Source organism: Salvelinus alpinus, chromosome 2, assembly GCF_045679555.1.
Source record: "Salvelinus alpinus chromosome 2, SLU_Salpinus.1, whole genome shotgun sequence".
NCBI classification, from domain to species: domain Eukaryota; kingdom Metazoa; phylum Chordata; class Actinopteri; order Salmoniformes; family Salmonidae; genus Salvelinus; species Salvelinus alpinus.
In genome coordinates this window covers 34,613,027-34,630,309 of record NC_092087.1, presented here as the reverse complement: position 1 = coordinate 34,630,309, position 17,283 = coordinate 34,613,027, and the positions used below count along the sequence as shown (strand labels likewise).

The following is a 17,283-nucleotide window of genomic DNA, read 5'->3' as shown; positions in this document are numbered from 1 at the left end:
TGTATGTGTAACTAAGACATAAACTCTTGACAGTTTGCAAATAGTTCTATAGTTCTTAAAACAGAGAACTAATAATAGTCTCTTTGTGATGGATGGAATCATATTTGATGCCCATATTTCTTATATATGTATTTATTTCTCTGTGGTAAGGGGTTGTGGAGTCTGTAGGGATTTAGAGGGTTGTCAGGAGCTCTCCTCAGACTTCCTGAATTGAAGGGTTGTGGAAAAGGGGGATGTAAATCAAATCAAACCTTATTTGTCACATGCGCCGAATACAACAGGTGTTGTGTGAAATACTTACTTACAAGCCCTTAACCAACAGTGCAGTTCAAGAATAGTTACCAAATAAGCTAAAGTAAAAAACTATAAAAAGTAACACAAAAACATAACAATAACGAGGCTATATACAGTGGGTACCGGTACTGGGTCAGTGTGCGGGGGTACAGGTTAGAGGTAGTTTGTACATGTAGGTAGGGGTAAAGAGACTATGCATACAGAATAAACAGCGAGTAGCAGCAGTGTAAAAACAAATGGAGAGGGGAGGTCAATGTAAATAGTCTGGGTGGCCATTTGATTAATTGTTCAGTCTTATGGATTGTGGGTAGAATCTGTTAAGGAACAAGGAATGGTGATGTGAACTTTAGTTCTGTGTGGATTTTCATGATTGCTGATATCTGTGATATGATCCTCCAGCTTGTGTGTAGGTTATTGTATATTGTTGAAAAAAAATGTTAATCCAAAAAATAAAAACCTTTATGGTACTTATTCATAAAGAACCTTCAATAAAAACGAATTATGTTATAAACATAACGGAGAATGTAAGTATGACTGTGTGAGACATAGGCTATCAGTAATAAATAATGTATCAAACATGATGTATCAAAATGTTAGAGTAATTCAATAATTTGACAAAGTCAAAGTCATCCATTGTCAATCTGAAAAAGAGAGACAAATATTGTATTTAAAGCATTGTCATCAAAGTGGTGAAATTCTCAAGCCAGGTACTAAAGTTACTTGTGCCTTGGTGACCAACTTGTTGTCAAGACGACAATAACTAGTTTACATCCCCCTTTCCCCAACCCCTTTCCCCAATGGTTTTCATTGTATATCGGCCTGTATAATGCTGTATCGTGGGACACTGAAGATAGGGCACTCATTTTTAAGCCTGGCCGTAGCTCCACATTCTTTACAAACCACTGCAGCAGCCCTCCATAAACATGCGTGGGGCGGTGTATATTCAGGGTTTAAGGGATGAAGGGGCTGCGATAGGTCCTGACACAAGCCCTTCTGTTCTCCCATCCCCCCTCCCCCTCTATGCTTCCCTGGTCTCAGCCCACACAGTCACATGCACGCGTGCGCTAAACTGTCCCCCCATCATCTGTGACTCAGCTCACACAGCTGCGATAGAGCAGGGCGGCTAACGTTTGAGAAGGGGAAAGAGAGGGAGGGAAAGAAAGAGAGAGACGCAGAGGCAGACAGAGCGAGCGTACAATATACAAAAGAGAGCAAGAGCAGAGAGAACGAGAGAAAGAGAGATGGAAGACAGGGAGGCTGCAGACATCTTTGCTATCAACAATGGAGCATGAAGCTCTGGTAAGGCGATAGGCAGACATTGGGGAGTGACATTGAGGAGAGGGGGTCTCGTGTGACCACGGGGAGGGTGGGGGGGATGGGCCTCCAACATAGACCTGCAGTGGCACTGCCAATCTTGGATTAAACAGTATGGTAATGTTCTCAAATTAATCTGTCACTGCACAGGTTTTGTCTCATCATCCTTTTATGTTGACGTCCATTCTCATTGACACGGTGCATGTCTCCTCCTCACATGTGAAGACCCCTTTTTTTATGCCACCGCCGTCTGTCATCCCCCTGCTTCTGCTCTGGTTTCCAGGAACATCGGTCATTGCTCTCTGTGTGTGTGTGTGTGTGTGTGTGTGTGTGTGTGTGTGTGTGTGTGTGTGTGTGTGTGTGTGTGTGTTATTTTGTCTTATTATCCATCCAGAGAGGAAGGAACATTGTGTATTTATTCCTCTCTTCATCAAGTCTGTAACTACATAAGCTTTTCATTAGCTCTCATTGGAATAAAAATAATAGATGAATAGCCTGGTATTGTAGTGCATGCAGTCATTATGTTTCAATGCAGCTACCTGATTGTAACCTACTTTCTTAAAGTGTCGCCTTGCTTGTCAGTGGATCTGTTGGAAAATAGTTCAGGGCCGTTGGGCTTATCTGAGACCTCTTTCACATGCTAGTAAAATGCTATTAAAGCCTCAGTGGCCTGACTAGGTGAATTAGGGTAGCACTCACTGAGAGATGTGTGCTGTCAGTTGTCTTCCCTGGTTCCTGTCTGCTCTGCTGGGGTTGGTGACAGTAATGTTGTGATGTCTGCCCAGTCAACAGGGGGTAATAATTAAACACAACAAATCCCCCATCAGAAACAACTAGATGTTTTTTCATCCTATGTAAACAGTCCACAGATGGTTATGTCTTTCAGTTAGATCTTGTTACGAGGTTCATCACTGAGGGAGATTAGACCTCCATTGTTTGTTGAGCTGCCTGCCACGTTGCAGGGTTGAAGTGATGGAGTACCCTCCCAGGCTTATGTCATGCAGCATCACACCACTAAATCATACATCACACAAGCTTCAAAAGGATAGAATTGGTAGTGCAGATTTTTATACAAAGCAGGCGACTGTTGTGTTTTATTAACTAAAATAGCTAGTAATCATGGTATGCATCATTGGCTTAGGCTAACCCTCATCATCACCATCATCAGGGCAATGTGTTAAGATATTCATGTGTTAAAAATATACACGATATATACAAAAGTATGTGGATGCCCCTTAAAATTAGTGGATTTGGCTATTTCAGCCACACCCATTGCTGACAGGTGTATACAATCGAGCACACAGCCATGCAATCTCCATAGACAAACATTGGCAGTAGAATGGCCTTACTGAAGAGCTCAGTGACTTTCAATGTGGCACTGTCATAGGATGCCACCTTTCCAACAAGCCAGTTTGACAAATTTCTGCCCTGCTACAGCTGCCCCAGTCAACTGTAAGTGCTGTTATTGTGAAGTGGAAATGTCTAAGAGCAACAACGGTTCAGCTGCGAAGTGGTAGGCCACAAAAGCACACAGAACGGGACAGCTGAGTGCTGAAGTGCATAGTGCGTAAAAATTGCCTGTAACACTCACTACCGAGTTCCAAACTGCCTCTGGAAGCAATGTCAGCACAATAACTGTTCGTCGAGAGCTTCATGAAATGGGTTTCCATGGCCGAGCAGCCGTGCACAAGCATAAGTTCACCACGCGCAATGCCAAGCCTCGGCTGGAGTGGTGTAAAGCTCGTCGCCATTGGACTCTGGACCAGTGGAAACTCGTTCACTGGAGTGATGAATCACGCCTCACCGTCTGGCAGTTCACCCCCAATGCATAGTGCCAACTAAAGTTTGGTGGAGGAGGAATAATGGTCTGGGGCTGTTTTTCATGTTTCGGGCTAGGCCACTTAGTTCCAATGAAGGGAAATCTTAACGCTACAGCATACAATAACATTCTAGACGATTTTGTGCTTCCAACTTTGTGGCAACAGTTTGGGGAAGGCCCTTTCCTGTTTCAGCATGACAATGCCCCCGTGCACAAAGCGAGGTCCATACAGAAATGGTTTGTCGAGATCGGTGTGGAAGAACTTGACTTGACAACCCCATCGAACACCTTTGAGATGATTTGGTGCACCGACTTTGAGCCAGGCCTAATTGCCCAATATCAGTGCCTGACCTCACTAATGCTCTTGTGTGCCTGAATGGAAGCAAGTCCCTGCAGCAATGTTCCAACATCTAGTGGAAAGCCTTCCTAGAAGAGTGGAGGCTGTTATAGCAGCAAAGGGGGACCAACTCCATATTAATGGCCAGGATTTTGGAATGAGATGTTCGACGAGCAGGTGTCCACATACTTTTGGTCATGTAGTGTATATATTTTGCGTTTACATGTACAGTATGCACTGTGAAAACACTTTTATTGAGTAAACCGTGATGGGAATGAGATCTGTTTATTAAAGCTAGTGTCCTTAGTTACTACATCCATTTTTGGTATTATAAATTAATGATATATACCCATTGATTTCTTGAAGATAAAATATATAAATGCCTCATGAGTTTGGTTCAACTGTCGTTCCCTATCAGAACCCAAAATATACATTAACTTGTTTTACTCCAAATGTTTGAAAACAATGTAAATGTAAACAAACACTGTATAGCCTCATGGCTAGATGGTCAGTCCTTGCATCCATAGCACTGTTTATGAATTTGAGAGTGGTTACTTCACATCAATCATGGCAACCACTTTCTTTCTGTCTGTGCACTCTGTTACCCCCCCCCCCCTTCCCTGCTTAGCTGGATAAAAGCGAAGTGACAACGTTGTGCCTGCCTCCCTCAGCCAGCCATGGTGGCTCTGACAGTAACATCAGCTTGGATGGGGCCAGGGTGGGGGCTGAAGGTTCAGGGGTCGTCGATCCGCAACGAACGCGGCTCGCTCTGGAGCACCTGCAGCAGAAGATCCTGAAAATCACTGAGCAGATTCGCATAGAACAGGAGGCGCGAGATGACAACGTAGCTGAGTACCTGAAGCTGGCCCACAACGCAGACAAGCTGCAGGCCTCGCGCATCAAACAGGTGTTTGAGAAGAAGAACCAGAGGTCTGCACAGACCATCGCCCACCTGCACAAGAAGCTAGATCACTACCACAAGAAGCTGAAGGAGATAGAGCAGGTGAGTGTGTGTTTTACCCTGACTGCTGCTTTCTGACGAGATGATACGTTGTCACTTTCTGAGTAGGGTTGGACGGTACCTACATTACCATGTTGATTCCCGTATCATTTTTGTGGAAGTAGTGCCGTAACAGCGGGTAGTCAAAAATACCTATTTCAATACCTGGGTTTGAAAAAACAAGACATGAGATGTCACTTATTCACTATCGAAAGAAAAACTTGTATAATAGAAAAACAAATAAGAATGATTAGCTTTATCTTTCAACCACTACACACATTGATTGCAGGTATTTATTTAAAAAGTGCAAATATTGACCGTTTCCATGGTATTGTAAATCATATCACCAGTACTTCAAAATACCTTGGTATACAGTATTATCATATACTTGCCCAACCCTATTCCTAACTAGATTATCTGAGTATTCGGTTCAGACTGTTACCTCTTATTGATGTGTTTATGTTCTCTGATCGCCATCCTCTGTTATCTCACCTCCACCATTCCACTTTTATTTCCATCCCTCATCACTTCTCCATCCATATATCTACTGCTCCTTCACATCCTGTCAATCTATTTCCCTCCTCTTCCTCCTGCCCCATTTCTTTTCATTTCTCCCTCTCATCTTCCATCCCCCGTCCTCCCTCTACCCTCCTTATAGAATGGTCCAGCTCGTCAGCCTAAGGATGTGCTGCGGGACATGCAACAGGGGCTGAAGGACATGGGGGCCAATGTACGAGCAGGGTTCCATGGCTTTGGCGGGGGTATGGTGGATGGGGTCAAAGGAGGGGTGGAAGGGGTCAAAGGAGCTGTGGTGTCTAAGCCACGGGAGTTCGCCAGCTTGATCCGCAACAAATTTGGCAGTGCAGACAACATCTCCCACCTCATAGAGGACGGGGTGGGAGGGCACTCGGAGGACGTGCCTGCTCAAAGAGCCCTGAGTGGCAGTGCCACCCTGGTCTCCAGCCCCAAGTACGGTAGCGACGACGAGTGCTCCAGTGCCTCCTCTGGCTCAGCGCCAGGCAGTCACTCAGGTTGGGCTGGGGGAGGAGGTGGGATGTCGGGGCATGGGCAGGCTGGCCTGGGGAGCCCCAGACTGGAAGGGCACCACCACCACCACCACCACATCCACAGCTCCTGGGACACTCTGCTGGAAGGCCTGCAGGAGATCAAGGCCAGCCAGGCCCACATGGAGGATGCCATCGAGGACATGAAGAGTCAGCTGCAGAGTGACTACTCCTACATGACCCAGTGCCTACAGGAGGAGAGATACAGGTACAGACCAACACCTAGGCCAAGACACAGAGCATGAAATGAGAGTTGTTGGTATACATTGTTCTCACACTAACTGCTGAACAAGCTGATTTGCTTTTAGCTTGTTTCAGACCAGCAGTGTAAATCATGTCCAGTGTTTTCACTCTACATGATTTATGCTGAATGATATTCATGAGGATAATTAAATAGGTCAGTAAAACTGGTACAACAGGTTTGGTACATTTCAAATTGTCAAAATCAGAAGTAGTTGTTATAACACATCAAATCGATTCTCAAATTAAGTGGATTGAGTGACACCTTGAAAACACCATAAATATGTACAAATCTAACTCTAACTCGTTGAATTGGTCTTCACTTTGCTGGTCTAAATTATACATAGATTTTTTATCTATCTTTCTTTTTAGGTACGAGCGACTGGAAGAGCAGCTGAATGACTTGACAGAGCTGCACCAGAACGAGATGACTAATCTGAAACAGGAGCTGGCCAGCATAGAGGAGAAAGTGGCCTACCAGTCCTATGAGAGAGCCAGAGACATTCAGGTAGATACTTGGATTTACAGTATAATATGTAGTAAGATAGCACAATACTTTTTCTGTATGACTCCAGAAATTAACCCCTAATTCTGTTGTAACTTTGTGTTTGTGTGGTGTGTATACATGCAGGAAGCAGTGGAGTCGTGCCTGACTCGCATCACTAAGTTGGAGCTCCAGCAGCAGCAGCAGCAGGTGGTGCAGTTGGAGGGTGTGGAGAACGCCAACGCCCGCGCCTTACTGGGCAAACTCATCAACATCATCCTGGCACTCATGGCTGTAGTGCTGGTCTTTGTCTCCACCCTGGCCAATTTCATCACCCCACTCATGAAGACCCGAGCACGGGTGGCCGCCACGGTCATGCTGGCCCTTTTCCTGTTCATCCTCTGGAAGCACTGGGACTTCCTGGAGCTGTGGCTACTGCCCAGCTGAGCTCCCCACAGCCAATCACCCACTCCCCTGTGTCTGAGTGACCAGGATGTGGACAGAGGGACCAGATTGATACACTAAGCTGCCCCAGACAAACTAAAAGTTTGGAACTCAGTCATATTTCTGAAAGGGAACCGTTGCACTTTTTTCATAGGGTTTATGCTTGGAGAGTTGTACTTATGAGTGTTGTAAGGCACAAAACTTTTTCTTTACAAAGCAACTGAAGAAGACTCCCTTTGGATGGAAGATGGTGGCCATTTTTGGTTGAGATAGAGACTTTTTAGGAGGTGATTTAATGGTGATTACAAGGAATCCGAGAAACTATCTGCCTGGTCGCTTGGCAACTCAAGCATTTGCTCTTTCTCTTGACTAATCTAGTGGCGTCAACTCACCATCATAGTCACTATGATTTCATTACAATTTGAGAATTCATGTTGAAATTCTTTGACACATCTCAAAGAATTGTAGTATAGGCCTACACTTAGAAGTGATAATAGATAGAATAACAAATTATGCTTTGCTAAACCATGTTTGCTGTTACAGTTCCTTTGTATTGAGCCAATTGTATATTTGGAGGACATGGCTAAGCAAAAGGATTGCTTTTTTGCTGAATGTTAAGGTATGTACTACTCATGCATGTCCTCACTTGTGCATTTATACCTGTGTGATGCACTTGGCATGAGTAACATTCCAACACCAACAGAAATACACGTTGCTCTTTTATCATTATTCTGTTGTCTATAGACAGTTTGTACCTAAATGTTCTTCTCCATATTAATTCTAAAACAGTCAACTAAATCACTTCTGGTGTTTAAACTACACCTTTTGGGTGCATCAATCATTTTCGTCTCTTATGTGATGTAAAGAAGAACTTTGGAGGGCCAGGACGTATTCTGGTGAGATGGATCCTCACAACTACTGAATTATCTATTAGCTATTCTGAGCATCAATGCCATTTCATAACCACTGTTGTAGAGCAGCTAAGAATCTATGTAACGTCAGATCCACAGCATGTTTGACCATTGCTTCCATATTTCTATCCAGTTTGCTAACTCCATCACAACTCTGTTCCATTCTTAATAAATCAATTCTGAAACGATGCTAATGTTGCATGATATTGGAAAGTCGGATGGTTTTCATGGAACTGTGTATATCTAACAGTATCGACTTGAGAGAATAATAATAATAATACTAAGTAATCAGTGATAACCTGTAATCTGTATCATGAAAAAGGTACTAATTTCAAAGACAATCCCTCAATGTACCCCCCTGCAAAAAAAAAAGCCTGAACTCCAGGCGGGTTCAAGCTTAAGGTTTGTATATCAACTCCCTGTAGGAGACAGTTTGTTTAAGCAGTAACCTATAATAAGTGCATCTTTTTACTAATCGAGTGTCCATCATGGGGCGGCAGCGTAGCCTAGTGGTTAGAGCATTGGACTAGTAACCGAAAGGTTGCTAGATTGAATCCCTGAGCTGACAATGCACAAATCTGTCGTTCTGCCCCTGAACAAGGCGGTTAACCCACTGTTCCTAGGCTGTCATTGAAAATAAGAATTTGTTCTTAACTGACTTGCCTAGTTAAATAAAGGTACAAAATAAATAAAACAATTCAGTGTGGGTTGAGTTTACAATTGGTTTCACTTCTAAAAACGATTTGTCATGGTTGCCAGGTGCAGTTAGACTTCCCATGATCAATTTACAAAAATAATATCCATATTTTCCACCAGGAGGTGCCTTTGTGCAGATGAAACTCACCTATGGGATTGTGGATATGGATATTATTTTTGTAAATTGATCAAGGGAGGTCTTACTTGTTCAAGGGAATTCTTATTGGATGTGCTAGTAGTTACCGCGACAAAATCAAGAACTTTACTGAACCTGAAAAATGTACTCTAGAAAAACACAGTAGGCTAATATAGTGAGAAACACTGACAGTTTAAGACAGCCCATCAATGTAAGAGGGTACAGCTGGTAGTACGTTAACAAAATATGCAAGTGACACACAAATGTAAGTATTTTCTTGTTTTTTAATCATTGTCAGGCAAACCCCATATGACAATTACATTGATGACAGGTGCTTTTACAATACAGAAGAGATCATGACAGGCCCATGGAAAGGCCATACCTGACCTTAAAAAGTAAGACATTCATCGTCATTAGATTATTCCAACTTTTACAGTTCACATAAATGAATTTTGTACACTGAACAAAAATATAAACGCAACATGTAAAGTGTTGGTCCCATGTTTCATGAGCGGAAATAAAAGATCCCAGAACTGTTCCATACACACAAAAGCATATTTCTCTCAAATTCTGTGCACAAATTGGTTTACATCCCTGTTAGTGAGCATTTCTCCTTTGCCAAGATAATCCATTCACCTGACAGGGGTGGCATATCAATAAGCTGATTAAGCAGCATGATCATTACACAGGTGAACCTTGTGCTAGGGACAATAAAAGGCCACTAAAATGTGCAGTTTTGTCACAACACAAAGCTACAGATGTCTTACGTTGAGGCAGCATGCAATTGGCATGCTGCCTCAACGTAATTGCAATTGGCATGCTGACTATAAGAAAGTAGATGAAACTGTGGGTTTGCACAACCAAAGAATTTCTGCACACTGTCAGAAACCGTCTCGGGGAAGCTCATCTGCATGCACACCATGGTCTTGACCTGACTGCAGTTCAGCATCGTTACTCGACCAGTGGGCAAATGATAATCTTCCATGGCCACTGGCATGCTAGAAAGTGTACTCTTCACGGATGAATCCCGGTTTCAACTGTACCGGGCAGATGGCAGTGTATGGCATTGTGTGGGTGAGCTGTTTGCTGATTTCAACGTTGTGAACAGAGTGGCGGTGGGGTTATGGTATGGGCAGGCATAAGCTAGGACAAGGAACACAATTGCATTTTATCGATGGCAATTTAAATGCAGAGATACCGTGCCGAGATCCTGCGGCTCGTTGTCGTGCCATTCAGCCGCCGCCATCACCTAATGTTTCAGTATGATAATGCACGGCCCCATGTTACAAGGATCTGCACAGAATTCCTGGAAGCTGAAAATGCCACAGTTCTTTCATGGCCTGCTTACGCACCAGACATGTCACCCATTGAGCATGTTTGGGATGCTCTGGATTGAAGTGTACGACAGCGTGTTCAAGTTCCCGACAACATCCAGGAACTTCACACAGCCATTGAAGAGGAGTGGGACAACATTCCACAGGCCACAATCAACAGCCTGATAAATTCTATGCGAAGGAGATGTGTTGAGATGAGGCAAATAGTGTTCACACCAGATACTGACTGGTTTTGTGATCCACACCCCTACTTTTTTATTTTTTTTAAAGGTATCTGTGACCAACCGATGCATATCTGTATTCTCAGTCATGTGAAATCCATAGATTAGGGGCTAATGAATTCATTTAAATTGACTGATTTCCTTATATATACTCTAACTCAGTAAAATCTTTGAAATTGTTGCATGTTGCGTTTATATTTTTGTTCCGTGTATTTGATTCATATCAAGACCAGCAGTACAATAACTCTTGAGAACCTGGCAAACTAAGACCCCAAATAGAAACAGCAGAGTAGAAAAAAACTACGTATTACAAAGCTGAAGAATTCCTGATTTTATCTTGATTTCATGTCATGATGTCACACATATATTGCTTGCAGGTGCTCCACTCCAGTGAAATGGATACCCCTCTTAACCCAAACAATTATCCCAACAACACACTCTCCAATATCTCAGTCCTTTGTTCATTCTTCCATCCATTTCTACCCATGAACAGAGTTACAGTGCACCGGACTCCAACCAGAGCCTAAACTAGCCTCTACAATTAAGGTAGGAGGAGAAGAGAGCTGCCACATGACATAGAAGTCAATAAAAGATCAGAAGGAGCCCATTGATCATGGGATCAACGAACTAAGCCCCTCCTCCAGAAAGGTGCAGCATGACGCCAGTTGGCCCAATACAATTCCCATCCATCTCCAGAGTAGCTTTCTACCACACAACTCCATACCTCTGTTCAAGGTAGGGAAACGGAGTACATACAGGAATATCTACACACCATCTATACCGTTCATTCTGTTGGCCCAGACCAAGGCCTTAAAGCCTGAGATATCCACAGCAGAACGAGAGAGGTCATAGTGAGATACAGATGACACTGGGTTGGAGACTAAAATGCCCTTGGCTGACATCTCATTGTGGTTGAAAATACAGAACAGAGGTAGGCTAGGCAACATTGGTTATGGAGTGTCTGATAGTATCTGCAGGCTTGCCGTAATCCACCCAGGCTCTGAATCACCTGATGCAATTAATAATATCTGATCCTGAGCCACAAAGGGAAACTCAATTAGTTTAGCCACAGAAAAATTCCTATTCCGTTCCAAATGGCTGGTGTTCATCACCCCAGGAGGGAGATAACTTGCGTCATCCTCCACCAATGTTTAACTCCTGTACAATGTAAAGCACTTTGACACCTGGTGAAATACATAACTAACCGTGATCAACATTGCCTTCCCTTGTGGTTACAACGTTCAGTAGCTCTCACATGGCTGTTAGCATACCAGACTCAACAAATGTGGGCTGAGTTGTTTCAAGCCAAGGGAAATCTAGGTGTAAACCAGGGTTTAGCCTGGTAGAGGGAGTGTAACATGCCCAGGCAGACCTCTAGGCAACAGACACAGATATAGGTCTCAGTCCCCCAGACCAGGTAGTACACCCTGGTCTAGGGTGTAGGAGGGAGAGGGGCCTAGGCAGACCTCTGGGTATAGAACAAAATGTAGGCCTGAGTGTTGCACACCTCCTCCACACTGCACACGTTCATCTCAGAGTCATTACAGTGGACCCAGAAACCTGGAAACACACAGGGAGAGGGCTGGTTACAGCTTGGCAAACTGTGCCACCTACAGTCCCAACAGCAACTCATGTAATCTCACAGTATCAGGTTATACAGGGCAACAGGTAGCCTAGTGGTTAGAGTGTTGGACTTGTAACCGAAAGGTTGCAAGATCAAATCCCCGAGCTGACAAGGTAAAAACCTGTCGTTCTGCCCCTGAACAATGCAGTTAATCCACTGTTCCTAGGCCGTCATTGAAAATAACTATTTGTTCTTAACTGACTTGCCTAGTTAAATAAAGGTTTACATTTTTTTTTTTTTTATACTCGGAGCAAAACGTTTGAGAGTCAACTGCACTACACAACTAAACATTTGACCAATTCATCATGTTTTTAAATCTGAAAAGACCAAGTGAAAATCCTGCCTAAACTACAGGCTATGCTAAGACAGAGTTGTTAGCTTGGATGCAAGTTTCTGGTATCTTGGTCCCACTTACCTCCCTCGGTGTTGTAGCAGTATGCAGTGTAGTGCCCTGAGCCAAAGCCTTTCCCATGGTGCATGACTACAGCAGACAGGTCGTAGGTGTAGCCCTCTCTGTGAACCGACTGGCCCGAGTCTGTGCAGCAGTAGGGCTCTATGTTCAAAACCTGGTCAAAGGCCACATGGACGCCAATCTTCTCCCTGTGGTTCCGGCCTGACCATCTGTCACAGAACAGGGATTGGTTATCTTATGCTTGTCCTTGCTACAAGACATCCCCTTGCAGAAATATACAATCCTATCAACTAAACCATAACACACATTTGGAAACCAAGAAGGACAGACAATTGGTGGGTGTAAATCTTGACTGTGTAAGCAGACTATGTCTTCAAATGCAGTAGACAAACTGGGTGTTTGAATACATGCTTCCTGCAACTGTAATAAATGCTCTGAATGACCAGTATGTATTAAAGTTCAGGGGCTAACCTGAAGCGTTTGAGGTGCAGCCGTAGAACCTGAGGTAGGCGGTAGATCAGCAGCTGCTTACATGCCTCTGACAGAACCAGGGGCTTGTGGGACGTCTTCCGTCTTTTCCCTGACAATTATAAAAATACAGGTCACAGACGTGTAACATTTGTGTGACATGGAGGTACAGGACGTGACCACTATAAAAGCAGAACTATATTGTGATTACCCAAAAAGCAAAAACTCAGCTTCACTTTCAATATCAATCAATTGGCAAATTAGTCAAATAAAATCTAGCCCGAAAAGAGACACACACACACACACACACACACAATAGTGCTCCCCAGCTTGTAGTCCTAGAAAACTGAATTTAGTTACCTCGGGTTCATTCAGCCATTCCTATGGGGAAACACATACTTAGAAGATCTTATAGGTTTTGTTCTATGAGATAATATCAGTCAGTGAACATGATCTTTATGAATTATGACACCTTTGTGCTTTTTTAAAATTAAATGCTTAAAAATTCAAAAAGTGACTTCAGTTGATTAAGATCTCACAGAACAAAATGTATAAGATCTCCTAAGCTTGTGCTTATCACAGACCTTATTTTCAGCATGTATCCAAAACCTACAAAAACTCCATTAATTTCCCCATAGGCTTTGTCTAACAAACCATGGCGGCATTAGTACCTACAAAAAGACGCCATTACTATTGCTCTCTATAGGCCTACTTCCCTAACCATGATTCTGGTCGAATAGCTGAATAAAAAGAACAGCAAAACACAGTACAGGAGGATTTGTCTATTGCATTAACAGACATTAGTCTCTGTCCCAGTACTAACTGTTGCAGTGGTTGCAAGCATAGATGCTGCCCTCCAGAGCCTCTGTCTCAGTGAACTTGGCCAGCATCTCAGTGAGGGAGCAGCTGCGCTGGTAGGCCAGAGACGCAGCCGAGCCCTTCTCCGTGCTGTGGTAGCGCTCCGGGAACTCCAGGGACAGGTCCCAGAATGGCTCCACCGTGTTCGACTTGTGCTTACAGGACAGACAAATCACCTGGAGGGATAACCAAGCAAACATTTCACCAAGGGGTTATTGTTTGAAAAACCAGACAGAGCCGCCATCTAAGTCCTGGTTTGCAACTGTGATTAATAAACAAGTGACTACCCTCAGCCATAATAGGGTGTTGAAGGTCAAACCTAAATGAATGTGTTGAGTACTGTTGTCATGGGAATGAGTAGAGTCCCTTACCTGGCTGAGTAGCTGTCCGTGAAAGATCGTGTTGAGGACCTTGAGCACCTGCTTGGACAGCTTCCTCTGGGTGATAGGGATGACGATCCTGCGCTTGCTGCCCTCTGACTCCAGCTCTTGCTGCACCTTGTCCAACAGCTCACACAGGAACTCCTGGGCATCCTGCTGGTCGTAGCCGCGGAACGCTGGGATCAGGTTCCACACAGAGTGCAGCATGGCAAAGGGCGACACCAACGACCATCGGCCAGACCACATGACCCTGAACAGTGTGTGCAGCTCGTGGCACAGTGACATCTGCTGGCGGGTGGAGGATCGCGGCTCCTTGGGCTGAACCAGCTCTGCTGCGTTTAGGCCGGGGGGCGAGCTCTGCTTGCTGACAGCAGGGAGACCCCCACTGGCTGCCTTCCCCATGCCACGTCCCAGAGGGCAGCCTGGTGTGGCTGCACTACCACTCCCCACCACAGCCCCAGCCACACCCTGGTTTGTCTTGGCCAGCAGCTCCTCAGTCTCACACATGTCCAATGTGAGGAAGCACTCCCTGAATTTCTGCAGGTGGCTCAGCACCTGTAAGATAGAGTTCATGTAGCACGTGTTCCCAAGGTTGCGTAGCCCAGTGACCCCCGGGGCCAGTCTACGACGGGTCGCTTTATGGGAGGAGTAGTACCTCCGTACTTTGAGTTTACGAGTCCTGCCATTGCTGGGGGGCTTCAGGGATAGAAGGGAGGGTTTTTTGGGCGGAGGCAAACGCTCCGGAGGGTCGCGGAACTTCAGGGGGATAAGTGTGATGGTTGAGCGGGGCGCCTGGGTGAGCAGCCTGGCACTCTTCCTGGGCGGCACATTGGCCAGCTCTCCCATGAGTCTCCTCTTCATCTCATTCTTCTGGCGCCGAACCTCCTCCTTCTCCTGCTCGAGTTTCTCCTTCCGCTGGCTCTGTTCCTCCTGCTGCCGGTTCCTCCAGCGGCGCAGCATCTTCCCCAGCAGCACCTTCCTTCGGTGCCACAGGGCCGTCTGCATGGCAGGCTGGGGCCCGCTCTCGCCCACCCAAGGGTTGCAGTCACCACCTGCAGAGGAGCGCAGGGAGCGCCTGCCAGGGCTACGCACAGTGGAGAGCGCCCCCCGCAGGAGCTTGAGGTCTCCTTCAGCATTGTCGTTGAGCACATAGTCTCCACAGGCGAAGCAGAAGACGTCCAGCTCCCGCACTTCCATGGCCAGGGGGTGGTTTGACTCCTGGAAGTGTTTGAGGGAGTGCTCTTCCATGAAGCGGCCACAGGCCACGTGAGAGCACTTGAGACAGGCCCACACTGACTCGGTGGTGCAGCAGTCCATGCAGCGCCATTTCTGTGAGTTGAGGATGGAGTGTTCGTGGCCTAGGCGAAGACGCCCCACGTGCTTACAGCGGTCCATCTCTCCAGATGCACATGTGCCTGCCCACAGCGTCAGGACACACGCCTCTGTGCCAAGCAGCAGCTCATCCTGCAGGAGGGAAAAGGAGATCAACTTCAGTAAATCATAGGGATAGAAATCAACCGCTTCATTTCAGATATGCTAAATACAAAATGTGTTCTCTATTTGAAAGTAAACTGACTGGTGTAGCATGTGGAAAAAATTGAGGACCAAGAATATGAACTTGCACACCATGTAAGCTTGTTTTACTTACTGTAAAAAACACTGTGTGCTGATTTAAGTCAGTGTTCTTTCAACATAAGCAACGGGACCTTCACAGGTGCAATCAATCAGCTTCACTCATGTCTGGTTCAGGATCCTGAATAAACTGAAAATAAAATCGGAAAAGAGGTTGTGCTTGTATAGCGAGTTTTTTTTACATAACAGTTGACAGATTGAGGCATTAATTTGAGCAAAGCAAATACGTTTCTAACAAACTTAAAGCATGTTGCTAGTTCACTATGTCTGAACATTTACTCGACAGTTTCTTAGCAGAATTTAACACAGTTTATAAACAAAACATAATCATGTTAGGCAATTGAGTTGAGCAGTTTAACACTATTAGTCTGACTTAAAATGAAGAAACAATCGATTTATCCATAACAACAAACAAAGGGATCAAACTGCATACTTTTTTTCTGCTGGTCAACATGCATTGGTTTGGCGACCAATCATTTCGTTCGATTCAAACTACTAACTAGCTAACATAGGTTAGCAGTTTTCCATCTTGGCTTGCAAATGGCACCAGTTTTGCCATATAACGTGGCGTCTCGGCTCGTGCCACAATGAAAATGTAACGTTAGCTACTCCCTCCAGCTGACCACTCGACGCGGGTTAGAGAGTGTGTTCTTGTTCACTTAACTAGCAAGTTCCAACTTATTGTCATGTTTAATTAGCTATAACGTTACCTAGCTCGCCAATAGACAGATATCTAGGTACTTGTTGGTAACGTTAGCTAACGTTAACTACCCAGCTAGCTAGCTATGAAGGTTAGCTAGCTATGAAGGTTAGCTAGCTAGGGCGATTAAGTTTTCCAACACATTCACTGTATTTCTTCAATCATTTGGCTAATGGTACAATAGCCGGCATTGTGATCAAATAAAGAAAATGTAAAATGTCCTCATAATGGCGTCCCTTATACCGGTGTAATGTATTTATTTAGTTTAACACATTGCAGAGAAACAATAGCCTGATGGCTAGCATTTGCTAAGCTAGCTAGGCTTGCTAGCCATCAGAACAAAGACTAGTCTGAAATCCACTCTTGTGAACACTGAACAACTTCTAGTTAATATGGTTGACTACACGGAGGGGAAAAAATCACTGCGGTTTTGTCATCTAACTAGCTAGCTTGCTAGCTAGAATCCACAGAGCCGCAATGTAAACAAAGCTAAATGTGTCGTATATAAACTTTTGAGTACATCTTCAAACAAAACACCGGGAGGTCAACATACAAATAAAGTCACAGATTCTCAGAAAACCTGCAATGTAGCTATCTAGCTAACGGTAACATGAACCCATAACTTTCAGAGGTTGAAAAAACAGTACACGACAATGTCAGTAGTTGATCCATAAAATAACTGTTTGTTGTATTTGTAAAAAAAAAAATACAAAATGAATTTCGCTTCTATTTACCGCCATCATCTGCACGCGAAAGCTGTTTTAGACCTCGAGACAACCGAACTATTTCGGTCCTGGAATCAAGTCATTCTGATTGGATTGAACTGATCCCTCTTCCGTCGAGCTTTAGCTCTCATTGGTACAGACAGGATGTAGTGTTCATTACTATGGTCATGAAAAGATCCAAACTGATCGG

The 17,283-nt window shown here is 44.5% G+C and overlaps 2 protein-coding genes across 4 annotated transcripts; one reads left to right on the top strand and one right to left on the bottom strand.

Annotated features, from left to right (window-relative positions):
* The first annotated feature begins 1,366 nt into the window (after positions 1 to 1,366).
* Positions 1,367 to 8,613, top strand: tmcc2 (transmembrane and coiled-coil domain family 2). 2 transcript variants are annotated; one of them, XM_071375468.1, is made up of 5 exons: positions 1,367 to 1,593; positions 4,393 to 4,767; positions 5,423 to 6,036; positions 6,441 to 6,576; positions 6,700 to 8,613. In XM_071375468.1, the coding sequence occupies exons 1-5, from the start codon at positions 1,576 to 1,578 to the stop codon at positions 6,997 to 6,999; spliced, it is 1,443 nt and encodes a 480-aa protein (XP_071231569.1). In that variant the 5' UTR covers positions 1,367 to 1,575; the 3' UTR covers positions 7,000 to 8,613. The 2 variants fall into 2 exon arrangements, with proteins under 2 accessions (XP_071231569.1, XP_071231577.1); XM_071375476.1 differs by lacking the exon at positions 1,367 to 1,593 and adding an exon at positions 1,674 to 1,725.
* Positions 8,614 to 9,003: 390 nt separating this feature from the next.
* On the bottom strand, positions 9,004 to 17,256 carry usp49 (ubiquitin specific peptidase 49). 2 transcript variants are annotated; one of them, XM_071375447.1, is made up of 7 exons: positions 17,103 to 17,256; positions 15,685 to 15,798; positions 14,028 to 15,500; positions 13,622 to 13,832; positions 12,802 to 12,910; positions 12,334 to 12,539; positions 9,004 to 11,854 (listed from the first exon to the last, which is right to left on the bottom strand). In XM_071375447.1, the coding sequence occupies exons 3-7, from the start codon at positions 15,429 to 15,431 to the stop codon at positions 11,751 to 11,753; spliced, it is 2,034 nt and encodes a 677-aa protein (XP_071231548.1). In that variant the 5' UTR covers positions 15,432 to 15,500; positions 15,685 to 15,798; positions 17,103 to 17,256; the 3' UTR covers positions 9,004 to 11,750. The 2 variants fall into 2 exon arrangements, with proteins under 2 accessions (XP_071231548.1, XP_071231556.1); XM_071375455.1 differs by lacking the exon at positions 17,103 to 17,256 and adding an exon at positions 16,102 to 17,096.
* Between the last annotated feature and the right edge of the window lie 27 nt (positions 17,257 to 17,283).

Excerpts from the sequence above, each read along its gene's own strand:
- usp49 (XM_071375447.1), bottom strand. The coding sequence starts at position 15,431 with ATGGACCGCTGTAAGCACGTGGGGCGTCTTCGCCTAGGCCACGAACAC. Across the intron at positions 12,911-13,621 it reads TGCTTGCAACCACTGCAACA|GGAAAAGACGGAAGACGTCC; the intron begins GTTAGTACTGGG and ends TATAATTGTCAG. Across the intron at positions 11,855-12,333 it reads CTGCTACAACACCGAGGGAG|GTTTCTGGGTCCACTGTAAT; the intron begins GTAAGTGGGACC and ends GTGTGTTTCCAG.
- tmcc2 (XM_071375468.1), top strand. Across the intron at positions 6,037-6,440 it reads CTACAGGAGGAGAGATACAG|GTACGAGCGACTGGAAGAGC; the intron begins GTACAGACCAAC and ends CTTTCTTTTTAG. Across the intron at positions 6,577-6,699 it reads AGAGAGCCAGAGACATTCAG|GAAGCAGTGGAGTCGTGCCT; the intron begins GTAGATACTTGG and ends GTATACATGCAG.